The sequence below is a fragment of the Schistocerca americana genome, chromosome 1 (assembly GCF_021461395.2).
Source record: "Schistocerca americana isolate TAMUIC-IGC-003095 chromosome 1, iqSchAmer2.1, whole genome shotgun sequence".
NCBI lineage: Eukaryota > Metazoa > Arthropoda > Insecta > Orthoptera > Acrididae > Schistocerca > Schistocerca americana.
In genome coordinates this window covers 534,080,713-534,093,457 of record NC_060119.1, presented here as the reverse complement: position 1 = coordinate 534,093,457, position 12,745 = coordinate 534,080,713, and the positions used below count along the sequence as shown (strand labels likewise).

Genomic DNA, 12,745 nt, shown 5'->3' with positions numbered 1-12,745 from the left:
TTTGAAAGTGCCTTGAACTCTAGAACATTTTGTAAGGCTTCCACTTATTGTTTGTTAATACCTTCATATTTTCTTATATTGTAAGCATTTCTAGTGTTTTGTTTACTTTGAAGTTAAAAATGTATGGAATGGGCAAAGTCAGCAAGTACAAAAAACACAAACAGATGGTGCACATGGATGTATCATGGAGCTCTGCACCACATTTATTACTAAATGAAATCCATTTCTTAGGTCACTTCCCAGGATCTCTCATCTGTATAGTTTTTTTTTTGTTTTTATTTATTTATTTATTTTTTACTTAATGGCAATCTGAATACATCTCAATGTTATCTTTTACATAAAAATTATTCTATTTCTTAATGCAAGTTAGAAAAACAATGACTGACATTCACAGAGCACACATCTCAAACAGTATCGAGTCTTTTCATCACTAAGTAATACCTAAAGAGAAGGCAGCATTTGTTTATGAAGAGAATTAGAAAGTACTATCAACTGAAGTAACAAACATCTCTCTTTTACTGGACTTTGTGCCCAAAAGCTTCTGGCAATGATTAGGAATATTCTTTTGTATACATCTCATGGAATGCCGTACAGTGATCAGACAGATATGCAGACAGATTATTATCTTTGAGTGCCTTCAAATTCGTTTCATGCAAACAAGGATGGGAAGTACGCACATGAGAAAATGAATGACATTTGTGAATGCTGTGGGGAAAACACAGTGGCCTTTACCATTTACTTTTTTTGAATGTTTCTCTTTTTTGGGTTAAATTTTTACAGTGCTGATTCAAGTGGAACAAGATGGTGTTTGCAGGGAAAGGAATGGTGTTGCAATAGGTCAATAGTTAACAAAAACAGTGAAACTGGGGAGAGAAGTGAAGTCACCTTCTGTCTTACAAGCTAAAATTTAGTGAAACTATTGCTGCTCAAACATAGCTTTTTTTTGTTTAAAAAAATGGAGCATACCAAAGAAAATTAACCTACTTCTGAAATACTGCTTCCTGAATAACATATTATCAGTTCACATTTTAGATACATTTTTGACCTCAATCTCTCTTCCAGTTGAGGTGTAGTGTAAAATAAACCAGTGAGTATGCCTTTTACTGTTTTTATTCTTTTGAATACATTCACTGCTGATGCAAATCTAATCAGTATATAATACTTTATCTATTGTGTCTGTTCTGCAGTTCATAAGTTCCTCTGCTAGCATTTACATGTTCCAGTCATGTCACTATGTCACTGAAACAACTGGTACTAGGAAAAATCCAACTAAATACTACAAAACTACTGTCTTATAAGCTATCAGCCTGTTTATTTGTCATTGCCTCATACTCTGACTAAGTCTTCAATGGATGGTACCGCTGCAAGGGGCTGAGAAGACCATGTTACAGTCCCGTCAATGAGAAAAAGCCCCTAGTAAGACTGAGGATCTAACAAGTCATCAATCATGAGGCAGTCTGATGTAGAGGATAACAATATAACTGCAATAAAGCAGTAAAGAAAGTAAATGGTTTTTCTTCCTCCACATCTCCCCCACCCCAAATGTTTCTGCCTGAAATACCATACCAGAATATGTCACTAGAGTTTTAGCAAATATTTATGTAAAATGAAATATTTACTAACTGCTGAAACAGGAAGAAATAGATAACAACCAGCACTAAAATTCCAAAAAATAGTTGAATCTTCAGTTTTCACAACTTTTCAAAGCTCGTTCACTGAGCGAAAGGAAAACAAACATTAAAGATTTTTTAAAAAATTGTAAAAGAATTGTGTATGTGGTTTGAGCAGTTACAATTACAATTCTTATTACTGAAAATTAAATCTAGAGATATAGGGTGCAGTTTTACATCAGATTTTCTTTACAGAAAGTTGTTTCAGAGGTGAGTAAATTTTGTTCAACTCACGTGCATCATGAAAACTCATTTAGCCACCAATGGATCAGTAAAATTAGTAATCTATGTACAATATTTAAAAAATTGGAATAAAGATGATCAGTATTTAAATGCGCAGCACTATTGCAGCAACAGCACTCGATACATCATTTTGACCTAATTAATAACAATAAGTAATTTATACAGTATCAAACTACAAGGATCAGTAAACATAAACTTTGGACTGATGGAATAGTTAGGTACCCTGACCAAAATTTTACAAGTAACAGATATGCAAATAATGTGTACATATATGTCACCACAGATATCTTCATAATAACAAAAGAAATAAGGAATTTACTTATGTTGCCACTTAAAACCAGAGGTAAGAAATACAGCAGGTAATGGTTCACCCAAGCGGGATAGGTCAACAATTTTGAAAATGTTTACCTGAGAAGTACAACAAACTTTATGTAGATTTGGTTTTGAAGTTTGTAAAATATTATACAGATGTGCCATAAAATATACACGTATCTCATCACTGATAATATCCAAGGCAGCTTACTTGACCAGGTATCTACACACTCTAACTACTGTACATAAAATACCTGAAGAATTCTGTGCCATTCCAATATAATCTAATGTAATTACAGCATGTCCTAAAGGAAAAGGTGCAGTCACACTGTACACTTAGCATACATATGCAGTACTATGACTAATAGCTAACGGCACTAAGGATAACATAAACTACACATTATCCCTACTAGTACTACAATCAAACAACTTCAAATTTGTTAAATGAAGACATTTGAGTGTTCAAGTGATCTTGTACTTTTCATTTACAAGGAGTAGTGCTTCAAAAATCAATATGAGAACACAAACAATTAGTAAACAAGTAACAGTGAAATCTCCATTCATGAATGCCATTCATTGCATATATCTAAAGCATAATGTCATGTCACTGCAAATTTATTGTGTAACATCAATCAGTGAGCATTCAATGATGAAAAACTAATGAGCAATGACTGATAATTTTTTTCATTGAAGAATCATAATGCAAAAGATGTTACATTATATCTTAGGAGTCTCAACACTGAAAGTTGACATATTTGTCTTGAGTATTGATGTAACAGAAACTGTACATTTTCCCTGTGAAATGGTTTCCTAGTGAGCCTAAATGTATTCAGAATGTATCACAGGCTACCTGGGGTCTCTAATTTGTCCCTTTGTTCCACAATAAAAGAAAAGGCTCTATTAATGTCAGTTTTGTGACTGTCAGTGCCCTTAATGCTTAGCTAAACTAAAGTATCACAAAATCTGCAAACATGGTTACAAATATAAAATCCATATCCTGATACACTGCTTATCCACTGCACATGATATTGAATTAAAGCCGTTACCAGGCTGAAGGTACAAGCTAACGTTGTTTGATCAGATTACTACTTTGAAAACACTCAGAAGCTGCAGCATAAGGAAGCAAATATTATACATCAGTACAACTGGTGGCATCCTATGTGTTAGTGATTTTGATATATAGGCTGAAAAAAATCAGGTGGTGTCAAAATTAATGTATTCTCTTCGAAGCTAGTACAATTTTCACTTTGTCTCCAATGACACTTAAAATCCATCTATAATTAGGTGAAAACTCTGGTTAAATTAATTCCAAGGAATAATAAAAGTATGGCTGCAATATTTTTATCATTTGTTAGAACTTTCTCGAGCTTTAATTTTTTCAAGCCTACCCATCACCCCCATTCAAATACAAGGATGAAAAATTTTCAAAACAATTTCATTAATTTACGTGAATAGTGGCAAGTGATTGTGATTTTTAAGGTAAAATGGGATGCATTACAATCAGATAAATATATATATATATATATATATATATATATATATATATATATATATATATATATATATTTTTCACCCAACATACAATAGATATCATGTAGTGAATGACATTCATTAGGGGTGCACATTCAAAATGGGAGAGGGATGATGTGCCCACTTTCCACAGTACCACACACATGTAATCCACCAGTTGTGGGGTCCGGAGGTACTTACCATGAGCATCATACTTACTGGAAAAATTGCGAGTTGCAAGCATGGTTGTTAGAATAGCACCCTAGAACAAATGTAAAATATTTAGAGGGTTATGACGCCCAAATACAAATGCAGATTAAATATAAATGAACTGAAAGCATAATTCATTTAGATGTCCAATAACAGGTTTATTTTAGCTACTACCAGCAGTAATTTTATAAAAGGCAGTAACTTTACAGAAAGTCTGTAGAAGCAAAAATAGTAAACTCAAAAAAGGAGATATTCATTGAGAATTTAGAATACTCATTTCTACTTTAGTGCTGAATGGTAATTAATGTGAATTAATTAACACATGTAAAGCTAATTTTAGTAACTTGTCTCACCTTTAGCTTACGCCTTGCATTGAACTTCTTCAGGCAATCAACAGTTTCTTGTCTGTGGACCACTGATGCAACACGTTCCCTTTGCTGAAACAGCAAGACAAGGATATGTTTCAGTAGGTTCAGAATACCACATGTAAATCAAATGAATTTTTAACTCATAAACATACAAAATTCATTAAATATAACAGAAATACCAGCAAATAGACAAAATGGAAAACAGAACCTACCAAACACTATCAGAAGTAACCAAAACTGTAAGTCTAGTACAATGTGTGAATAAATGACTAATATTTAAAAGAAAGTGTATTTTAGTATGTCCAGAAAGTTAAAGAAATACTGTCCTACCACTCAACAGAATTATTTTGCTTATAAAAATTTTATAGGTTCAATGAAACCTGAATGTCGCTGTGCAAATTAAACCTTAGCAGAAATAGGAAATATTGGAGAATTCATGGCCCAATTACTTCATACTTTGTACTGCTTTTCAGCAGATGGGTACAACACACCACATCAGGGCATTCATTAGACATGTAAAATAAAATTTTCACTTTGGGAACAATGTTACTCATACAGTGAATAATAAATTTTTTACTCAAATCACTCTCATCATTTCGGAATACACGTTACTTGAACATATAAGTGGAAACACAATTTTGTTGAATGTCTGTGAAAAGATAATTACGGTTTTTAGTAAAATCCAGAAAACAAAGTATGTTAAAAAAAAGAAAGAAGGAGAGAGAGAGAGAGAGAGAGAGAGAGAAGGGGAGAGAGAGAGAGAGAGAGAGAGAGAGAGAGAGAGAGAGAGAGAGAGAGCAAAATTGTTTCTAAGGCCAGCAAAATACAACCAATTGTTAAGTAGAAACATCACTTTTCAACAAAGAATGTCAAGAGTCATCTAAATTTTTTAAACCGAACTCTCCATTTAAGCAAATTTTTGCGAAACTCAAGTCAACACAAACAAAGCATGGGTCTCGGATATGTGAAATTTGCAAATTATGTTATAACATTTATTTCTTTAAATTACATTGGTTGAAAAAACATTGATTGCTACCACAAAAAGCTTTGATTTGTGTTTCAGATCTACAATCATAAAACAAAGATGTAAACTACTATGTTGCATGATAACACAAAAAAGTAATCAGAAGCTATACCAAAGTGTTACTGACAATACTTGGTACATAAACAACTGAGAAGACAATAGCTTACGCAGATCCATGGATGCCTCAGAGCTTCAGAAGCTGTTATTCTCTTGGAGGGATTTACAGTCAGCATCTGGTTAATCAGATTTTTTGCCTCTGGTGTGACTGTGTCCCATTCTGGAGACGGATACTGGAAATGTTATTCATCCACATATAAAAATTACATATTATTGTTCCTGCTACTATTACAAATTCCATGTAGCTTATATGGTTGGTTTCTTACGTCATATGCTCCAGCCTTTATTTGCGCATACAGCCTATGTTGATCCTCATCCCAGAATGGTGGGTAACCAACGAGCAAAATATAAAGAATAACTCCTGAAAGAAAATGTTCATGAGATACACCAAAAACAGATGAAATTAACTAAGATGACACAGGAATCACCTCACTTACTAAATAAAGGACTACACACACACACACACACACACACACACACACACACACACACACACACACACACACACACCACAAACAAAAGGTTACTGTGATAACATTGCAGACTGCTATTCAAAAGATGTTGAAATATTGCAAAGTATCAGAGATTATTTATTTATTTTGTGTTCTGGTGTTCCATACAGTGAATATATCTCAGGATGTGGAACGAGTCAGTCTTACAAGTTTGCTGGGGTTACATTCTGTGGTAATATGTAAATAATCAACTTCACATTAAGGTATCAACAACTTAAGTTCTATTAGAGGAAAGTAAAAGTATTTCAATATGTTTTCAGTAGATCAATAAACAAGAACATAAATAAGGATCTAGCAGCATATCTGAGTGTTAAAGTTACATGGGAACTATACAGGGTGATTCACAAAGAGATGCAAATATTTTAATATGTTATTCTACAAGTAAAAGTAAAGTAAAAAGTTGATATAAACATAGGTCTGCAAATGTTTGGTTACGGAGTTACGGCTAATTAAAGATTTTGCCTGACATTTAGCAACTTCACTAATATGAAGCCATCACAAAACTGTATGAGATTAAAGTACAGCACTATTTCCATTTATTTTGTTGCTACTGTTCTGGCAAATCTAATAAAACATGTCCCAGATGTGTATTTGCAGTAGTTTTCCAGAACCTCCAGAGAAGCAAAGATTATTATACAAGTAAATTTGCTTATGCTCCATGAACAATCTAGAAACGTTTATGTCCCTGTTGGCAAGTGTTAGTTAGTTGTTCCAGTCATTTCCTAATGTGGAAATGATTTAGTTTTCTGTATTGTTCAGTGAAAGAACAGTGTATTTAAGTGAAACTACATAGTAACTGCTGTAATCTGTATTTTATTTCTGAAATAGGGATGCCTTTCAAATTTACGATGGAGGAATACACTGATATGGTGTTTATTTATGGCAAATGTGATGGTAATGCTATGGCTGTAGTTAATGAATATCACATATGTTATCCAACTCGGAGGATTCCTAATACACGAACCATTTCTCAAGATGTTCTGGAAAACTACTGAAGATGCATGTCTGGGATACATTTTATTAGATTCATCAGATCAATAACAACAAAATAAATGGAAATTGTGCTTTATTTTAACATCGTACAGTTTTGTGATGGCTTCATCTTAGCAAAGTTGCTAAATTTCAGGCAAAATCTTTTATTAGCCCTTAAGGGGCTCCGGAACGCCCTATACTTGCAATGTTAAAATAACGCATATAAATTACATCTTTCCTCACAAAGTATTTGAGGTAGGAAGTTGAACTTTTTACAGATTATTTATTGGAATATGGGCTACAACTTAACACAGGGATTTTACAAAATTTTAGTTCAGTTATTAAAGATGATTTTTTTTCAATTGTAATGAAAATTCACAACATTTTTTTGCAATTTTTTATTTATATATTAAAAAATATACAGTTTTTTGGAAAAAGGCTGTGTTAAATTATGCAGAAGGTACTGTGTAACATTTACTGAAAGTTTGAAACAAATATGTTTGGAAGATCCTTAGAAAACATGTAATTAGTATGAGAAAATAAAAGTTTTGGGAATCGAGCGACAAAGATTGGATTAACTTTTTAGTGCATTCCAGGTCCATAGGATGGATTATCTTCATCCTCTGCAAACTCCTCCTCCAGCTTCCTCTTGTTCCTCCTCCTGTTTACTCTTGCTTGTATTTCTAGACTCTTTACAGCCCTGTCTGCAGCCCGAAGGTGTTCCTTGTCTAAAGCAAGCATCGCTCGTACCATGTTAGAACCTATCTTCATTCCCATATTTCTAAATACCTTGCACCTTACAGTGTTGCCATCATTGAAAGTCACAACAGCATCATACACACCAAAGTGAAGTGTTTCTATTCCAACAAATACAGTCTTGGGGATTCTCCACCATATAACACTATTTACACTTTCATTGGGGTTTTGAGTTTTTCCGTGAATACACTTTTTCAACAGTTCAGGTGCTGCTAAGTCTCTGAAAATAGGTTTTATCACCTCCATTATTGCATGAGGCAGACTAAAATGTACCTGATGAACACGGACGTTAATAATAACACCATTTGACAGCAGTTTAACAGCGCCACAGTGGGTCACGCCCATGTAGAACACATTTCAAAAAAATTTTAAAAATAGTTGTAGTCTTCGGAATTGAATAAATTATATATGTATTAAAAGTTAATAGTCTGCAGATTCAGAAAACGCAAAAAAGTAAAAATTTCATGATTTTGAGCCTTTCCGGAGCCCCTTAACTAAACATTTGCGGACCTATGAACCTTTTTCTATAGTTTTACTTCTAGAATAACATATTAAAATATTTGCATATCTTCATGAATCACCCTGTATATTGTGGTTCAGAAACTCTTCTGTAGTGCAAAAAGATCCTTGCAAATAGAAATTGCTGTGTGTTGCTTTAAGCAAAAGTTTACTTTCACCTACAAACTACTGTAATTACAGATTAATTATGTTACTCTTGATTGGTCTTACATTATCTGTACAAACAATACAGTAAAATGATTTACTGGATCAGATACACAAATAAATAAAAAATAAAATAAATTGCTATAAAAATATTTTCATATGATATCAGATCTGGAAAAACATATTGTATGCCTGGGGTGTTTTTTGATCCCAAAGTGATTCAAGCAACTTTATGGTGATAAAATTTGAAATATGTCCACAAAAGTAATTCTAATTTATTGAGAAAAATATGCATGATGTTGATATAACAACTCCATAATTTCCTAATATAAATAAGTTACATATAAGCTGTAATTATTAACTAAATTTGTTTGAAATATGAAAACATATTTTGTTTAGTTCCAAAAATTATTTTGACACAAAATATTCATAGCCCACACACTATGTAACAATACTGTATTTTATTAATATTATGTGTAATATCACTTACACGGAATTTTATCAGAAATGCACCCTTACTCGCTCTTCGTGTCATATTATGAAAATGTATTACACAACACAGTTATCCTAGTATGTTCTTTACAGACAAACTTGTGACACTCATCAACACTGTTGATTCACTTTTTTGTCCTTTGGCCTTGGGCTCGAATCAAACCGTTTTCTTTTCAGATTTGGAAAATCGGCTACCTGTTTATCATGTTGTTTTTCTTTTTAGAAGATCCTTGAAGCCTGAAGATATTACTGCTGAACGAATCCATTGTGTTTTGCTCTGGGGAGACAGGATTCGTCATTCAATGTGAGGTTTGACTAGTTCTTTTTCTAGTTCTGACAGGAATTCTCTTCTTGCATTTTTATTTCTCATATGATGTCAAATTTTACAATGCAGAATGTAAGCATTGAGACAATCTAAATCTAGTATATCAAAAAATACAGCAAATGGCCACCTTCTTGTTCTACGTTTCACTGAATAATATCTAGCCATCTTATCAACTGTATCAGCTCCTGACTCTGTTGAGCTGTAGAACATTATTATTTCAGTTTTTTTGTGCTCATGCTCACTGCCATCAAATGTAGCTCAAAAAATAGGTAAGCCATACTCTTCTGACTAAAAGTCACTCAAAGGTTGCCCACATGCCTTATGCAAGCCACCTATTATTTGCAGAGCAAAGAATGCCTGCAGCTCTGTAGAATCAAGTTCAATCCAGCATTCAAGAGTTGGGAATAGAATTTTATTATATTTTGAATGATTATTGGTATGCATTACTACTACACTCTGCAGGTGATTGGTGACAAAAAGTCTGAAACAATCTGCCCTTGTCTGTAACTGTGGTCTACAGTGACGTGGAATATGTACAGTTTGATGTGTTACATTCCTTGATACCTGCTTGTGTACATCAGGTGGTACTGTGTGTTATCCATCCACTTCCAGACACAAAAATAGTTGCAATCATTACCTGAATACCATTATCATCAGCATCTTCACAGTCACTCATATCCACTTCATCTCTGACCTGCATATCTTCCTCTGTCATATCTCCATCAGCATCACTGTTATCCTTATTTCCAAAAATTGATTCATTATCACTATCACTCTTCTGTAAATCTGCCAAAGCCTGCTCGAGACTGTAGCCCCTTGTAAAATGTATATCACCATCCATGATGAATAAACTATCACACCATGTCTTCCCTCCACAAAACTCAATTCCAAACTGTGAATTTGTCATAAAATTGCACATGAATGCATTTTCTATTCATTGTTTACAATAGTGTACAAATGAATGCAGTTTATAAGGTGAATTGGTGTCAAGATTTATTTTCATAACAAAACTTTATATATAACACCGAAAATCACATATCAAACAATGGAAAAGCCAGGATGGAATGTAACAATATTAGAGGCACAACAAGAAGATTCACACAATTATAGCTTTCGTTCAGTTGTCTGAGATTGCAGACGTGTGTGCAAGTTGTGTTTGCTTGAGAGAGAGAGAGAGAGAGAGAGAGAGAGAGAGAGAGAGAGTGCATTGCTGACAAAGGCCTTAATGGCCGAAAGCTATAATTGTGTGAATCTTTTGTTGTGCCTATCACGACTCAGCATCTCTGCTATATGATGAGTAGCAACTTTCCTTCTCTAATATTGAAAATCACATATTGTATACCTGGTGTATTTTCTGACCCCACAGCAAAAATTTCAAATTGTTGTACTACAAACTTTAATATAGTCATAAATATTTTACCAAGTTATAATAAAAAGTCCATGAATAGCATATCGGAAGGATGAGTAGTCTGCACTCACGTTAAAACTGTTTACTTGTAGTTAAACGAGTCTTGGGGTCTATAAAGATCCCACGTATCATGTGAGGAGTAATGTGTAATTAGATTCAACCTCTTCTCAGAAGATGAAAGTTGGTGCTAACATCTGGTTGTTATACTCAGCGCTTGAGTAAATGTGGAATGGTAGATTATGTGTATCAAACGTTTCCATTAAAACAATTTATTGTTTTGAGTAGTAGTTAATCATCAGCACTAAATTAAGGTCTGGTGCACATAGAATGAACAACCAAAAGTGCTGTTTTGGGTGGTCAGTGAGACAGTATTTATTACATTTGGTACAATACCATAATGAGAGGAAGAGTGACTGCCACATTACTGTTACCGTATCAGGTAAAAGATAATTCTGTAACATTTTAATGCCATATAAAGCTAGCAGAGTTGGGGGTGGGAGTGGAGGTGGGGGTGGGGGTGGGGGTGGGGGCGGGGGTGGAGAGAGAGAGAGAGAGAGAGAGAGAGAGAGAGAGAGAGAGAATGCTTTCCTAAGTAGTAAAAATCTTGTACAGCGAGTATACTGACAACTGATTAGACTCTAAAATTATAAAGTAGTACACTGGGGACATGTGCAAAATGCCACAGAGAGAGAAATGAAGATGATAAGACAGTAAGTTTTCTTGAGAGAATAAGGAAATTTAATGATTTGAGATGAAATGAGCTGGAGGCTTCTTAGGAAAAAAGAAAAAGAAAATATGCAGAAAGGGGAGATAAAGGCTCCAAGCAAGATACAGACAATAATGGGAGAGATTTCTCAGACTATACTGTGTTGCCACAGCTTCTCTTACCTGGTTGTTGAAAACCCAAAGCTAGGTTAGCAGAAAATGCCAGAGTGGGCTGATGCCTTAGAGAGGTGGAAGAGACTGTAGCAGATAAGTGGTACTTTTACAAGAAGCTTCCTGGCAGTTCTGCTGACACAGCAAGAATTGTTGCCTGTGCCTCACACCACATGTAACTTTGGTAACCAACAGGGCTATAGCTTTGCTGACATACCGGAAGTACTGAAGAAGATTGTAGCAATCACGAATTTCATTACCACATGATCAGGACCAGCACCAAGTCACTTCCTTGGTACACATGATGAGAAGTGAGTGCTTAATCAAAGAGCCATAAATACTGCCCATTTCACCTGTGCAGTGTCTGTCACTACCTGCAGCCAGTTACAAGAGGTACTCCTCACAAGTTGACCCAAAATGGGTCATTAACTGCTGCTACTAGATGCCTTCTCTGCTAGATTATGTAACTACTGGCTGCACCTAGGCCCAGTCCTGCTGGGAATTGAACTTCTGCGTTCCAGCTGGGGGCCACCTGCTCACCAACTAATGCTGACTTTTTGGTGGCTAGTTGGGTGTCTATGGTTCATGCATGGCCCTGAATAGCTGCCAATCTGCCATCTGCCCTGTGCAGGCACACTGTACTACTGTAAGCTTCATCTGCAGGCCACTATAATTGCATCCTGCACTGGGGTACTTGGTTCAACTTTGTGTGGTCGACTGTTTGCCGCACCAAATTGTGCGTCAGTACCAGCCAGTGTTACCAACTTTTTCCCAGCCTGTCACAGATGCATGCCAGCCACCTGCCTAAGGCCTGATATGATGCTACATTGCCAGAGTGCTGACGACATAACTTCGTCTCAGCAGCTGCCTGCTTCATGTGGTGACACTGTGCACTGACTGCTACACAAGGTTGCTCATTGAGCCAATATCACTTCCCCCACTGGGGCCAGCCTATGCTTTGGGGTGCTGAAGAGTGGTACACAATGCTATGGCTGCTGTACTTTTTGCACAGAATAAATAAATCAAATTAACCCACATAAGTGCTGTTTTTATGACTTTCCATCAGACACCCACCTGGCTCTATGAAGAGACCAACCTGCAAACTGACAGTCCATGCGTTCCCAACCTGTAGCAGGGTGCATAATCTCACCCAAATTCCTGACCCCCACCACAAATGATGTCAAAAGTGGTCACTGGATCCACTTCAACTGGCTTCAGAAATTGCCGACTGCTGACAGCTAGTGGCAGAAGTGGCTACATGACTGATCCCCCCTCCCTCTTGCTCCAC

The 12,745-nt window shown here is 35.4% G+C and overlaps 1 protein-coding gene across 21 annotated transcripts in view; it reads right to left on the bottom strand.

The window, feature by feature from the left end:
* The window catches only part of LOC124605478 (calcium/calmodulin-dependent protein kinase type II alpha chain), a 983,452-nt gene that overhangs the window by 253,192 nt on the left and 717,515 nt on the right, over window positions 1–12,745 (bottom strand). For 15 of the 21 annotated variants that reach the window (XM_047137200.1, XM_047137224.1, XM_047137250.1 and 12 more), the window contains exons 8-11: window positions 5,720–5,814; window positions 5,504–5,626; window positions 4,298–4,381; window positions 3,936–3,996 (exon numbers count right to left, since the gene is read on the bottom strand). In XM_047137200.1, the coding sequence (XP_046993156.1) occupies window positions 3,936–3,996; window positions 4,298–4,381; window positions 5,504–5,626; window positions 5,720–5,814 (363 nt within the window). The remainder of the gene's footprint in view (window positions 1–3,935; window positions 3,997–4,297; window positions 4,382–5,503; window positions 5,627–5,719; window positions 5,815–12,745) is intronic. The other 6 variants (XM_047137216.1, XM_047137316.1, XM_047137241.1 and 3 more) reach the window with 1 other exon arrangement.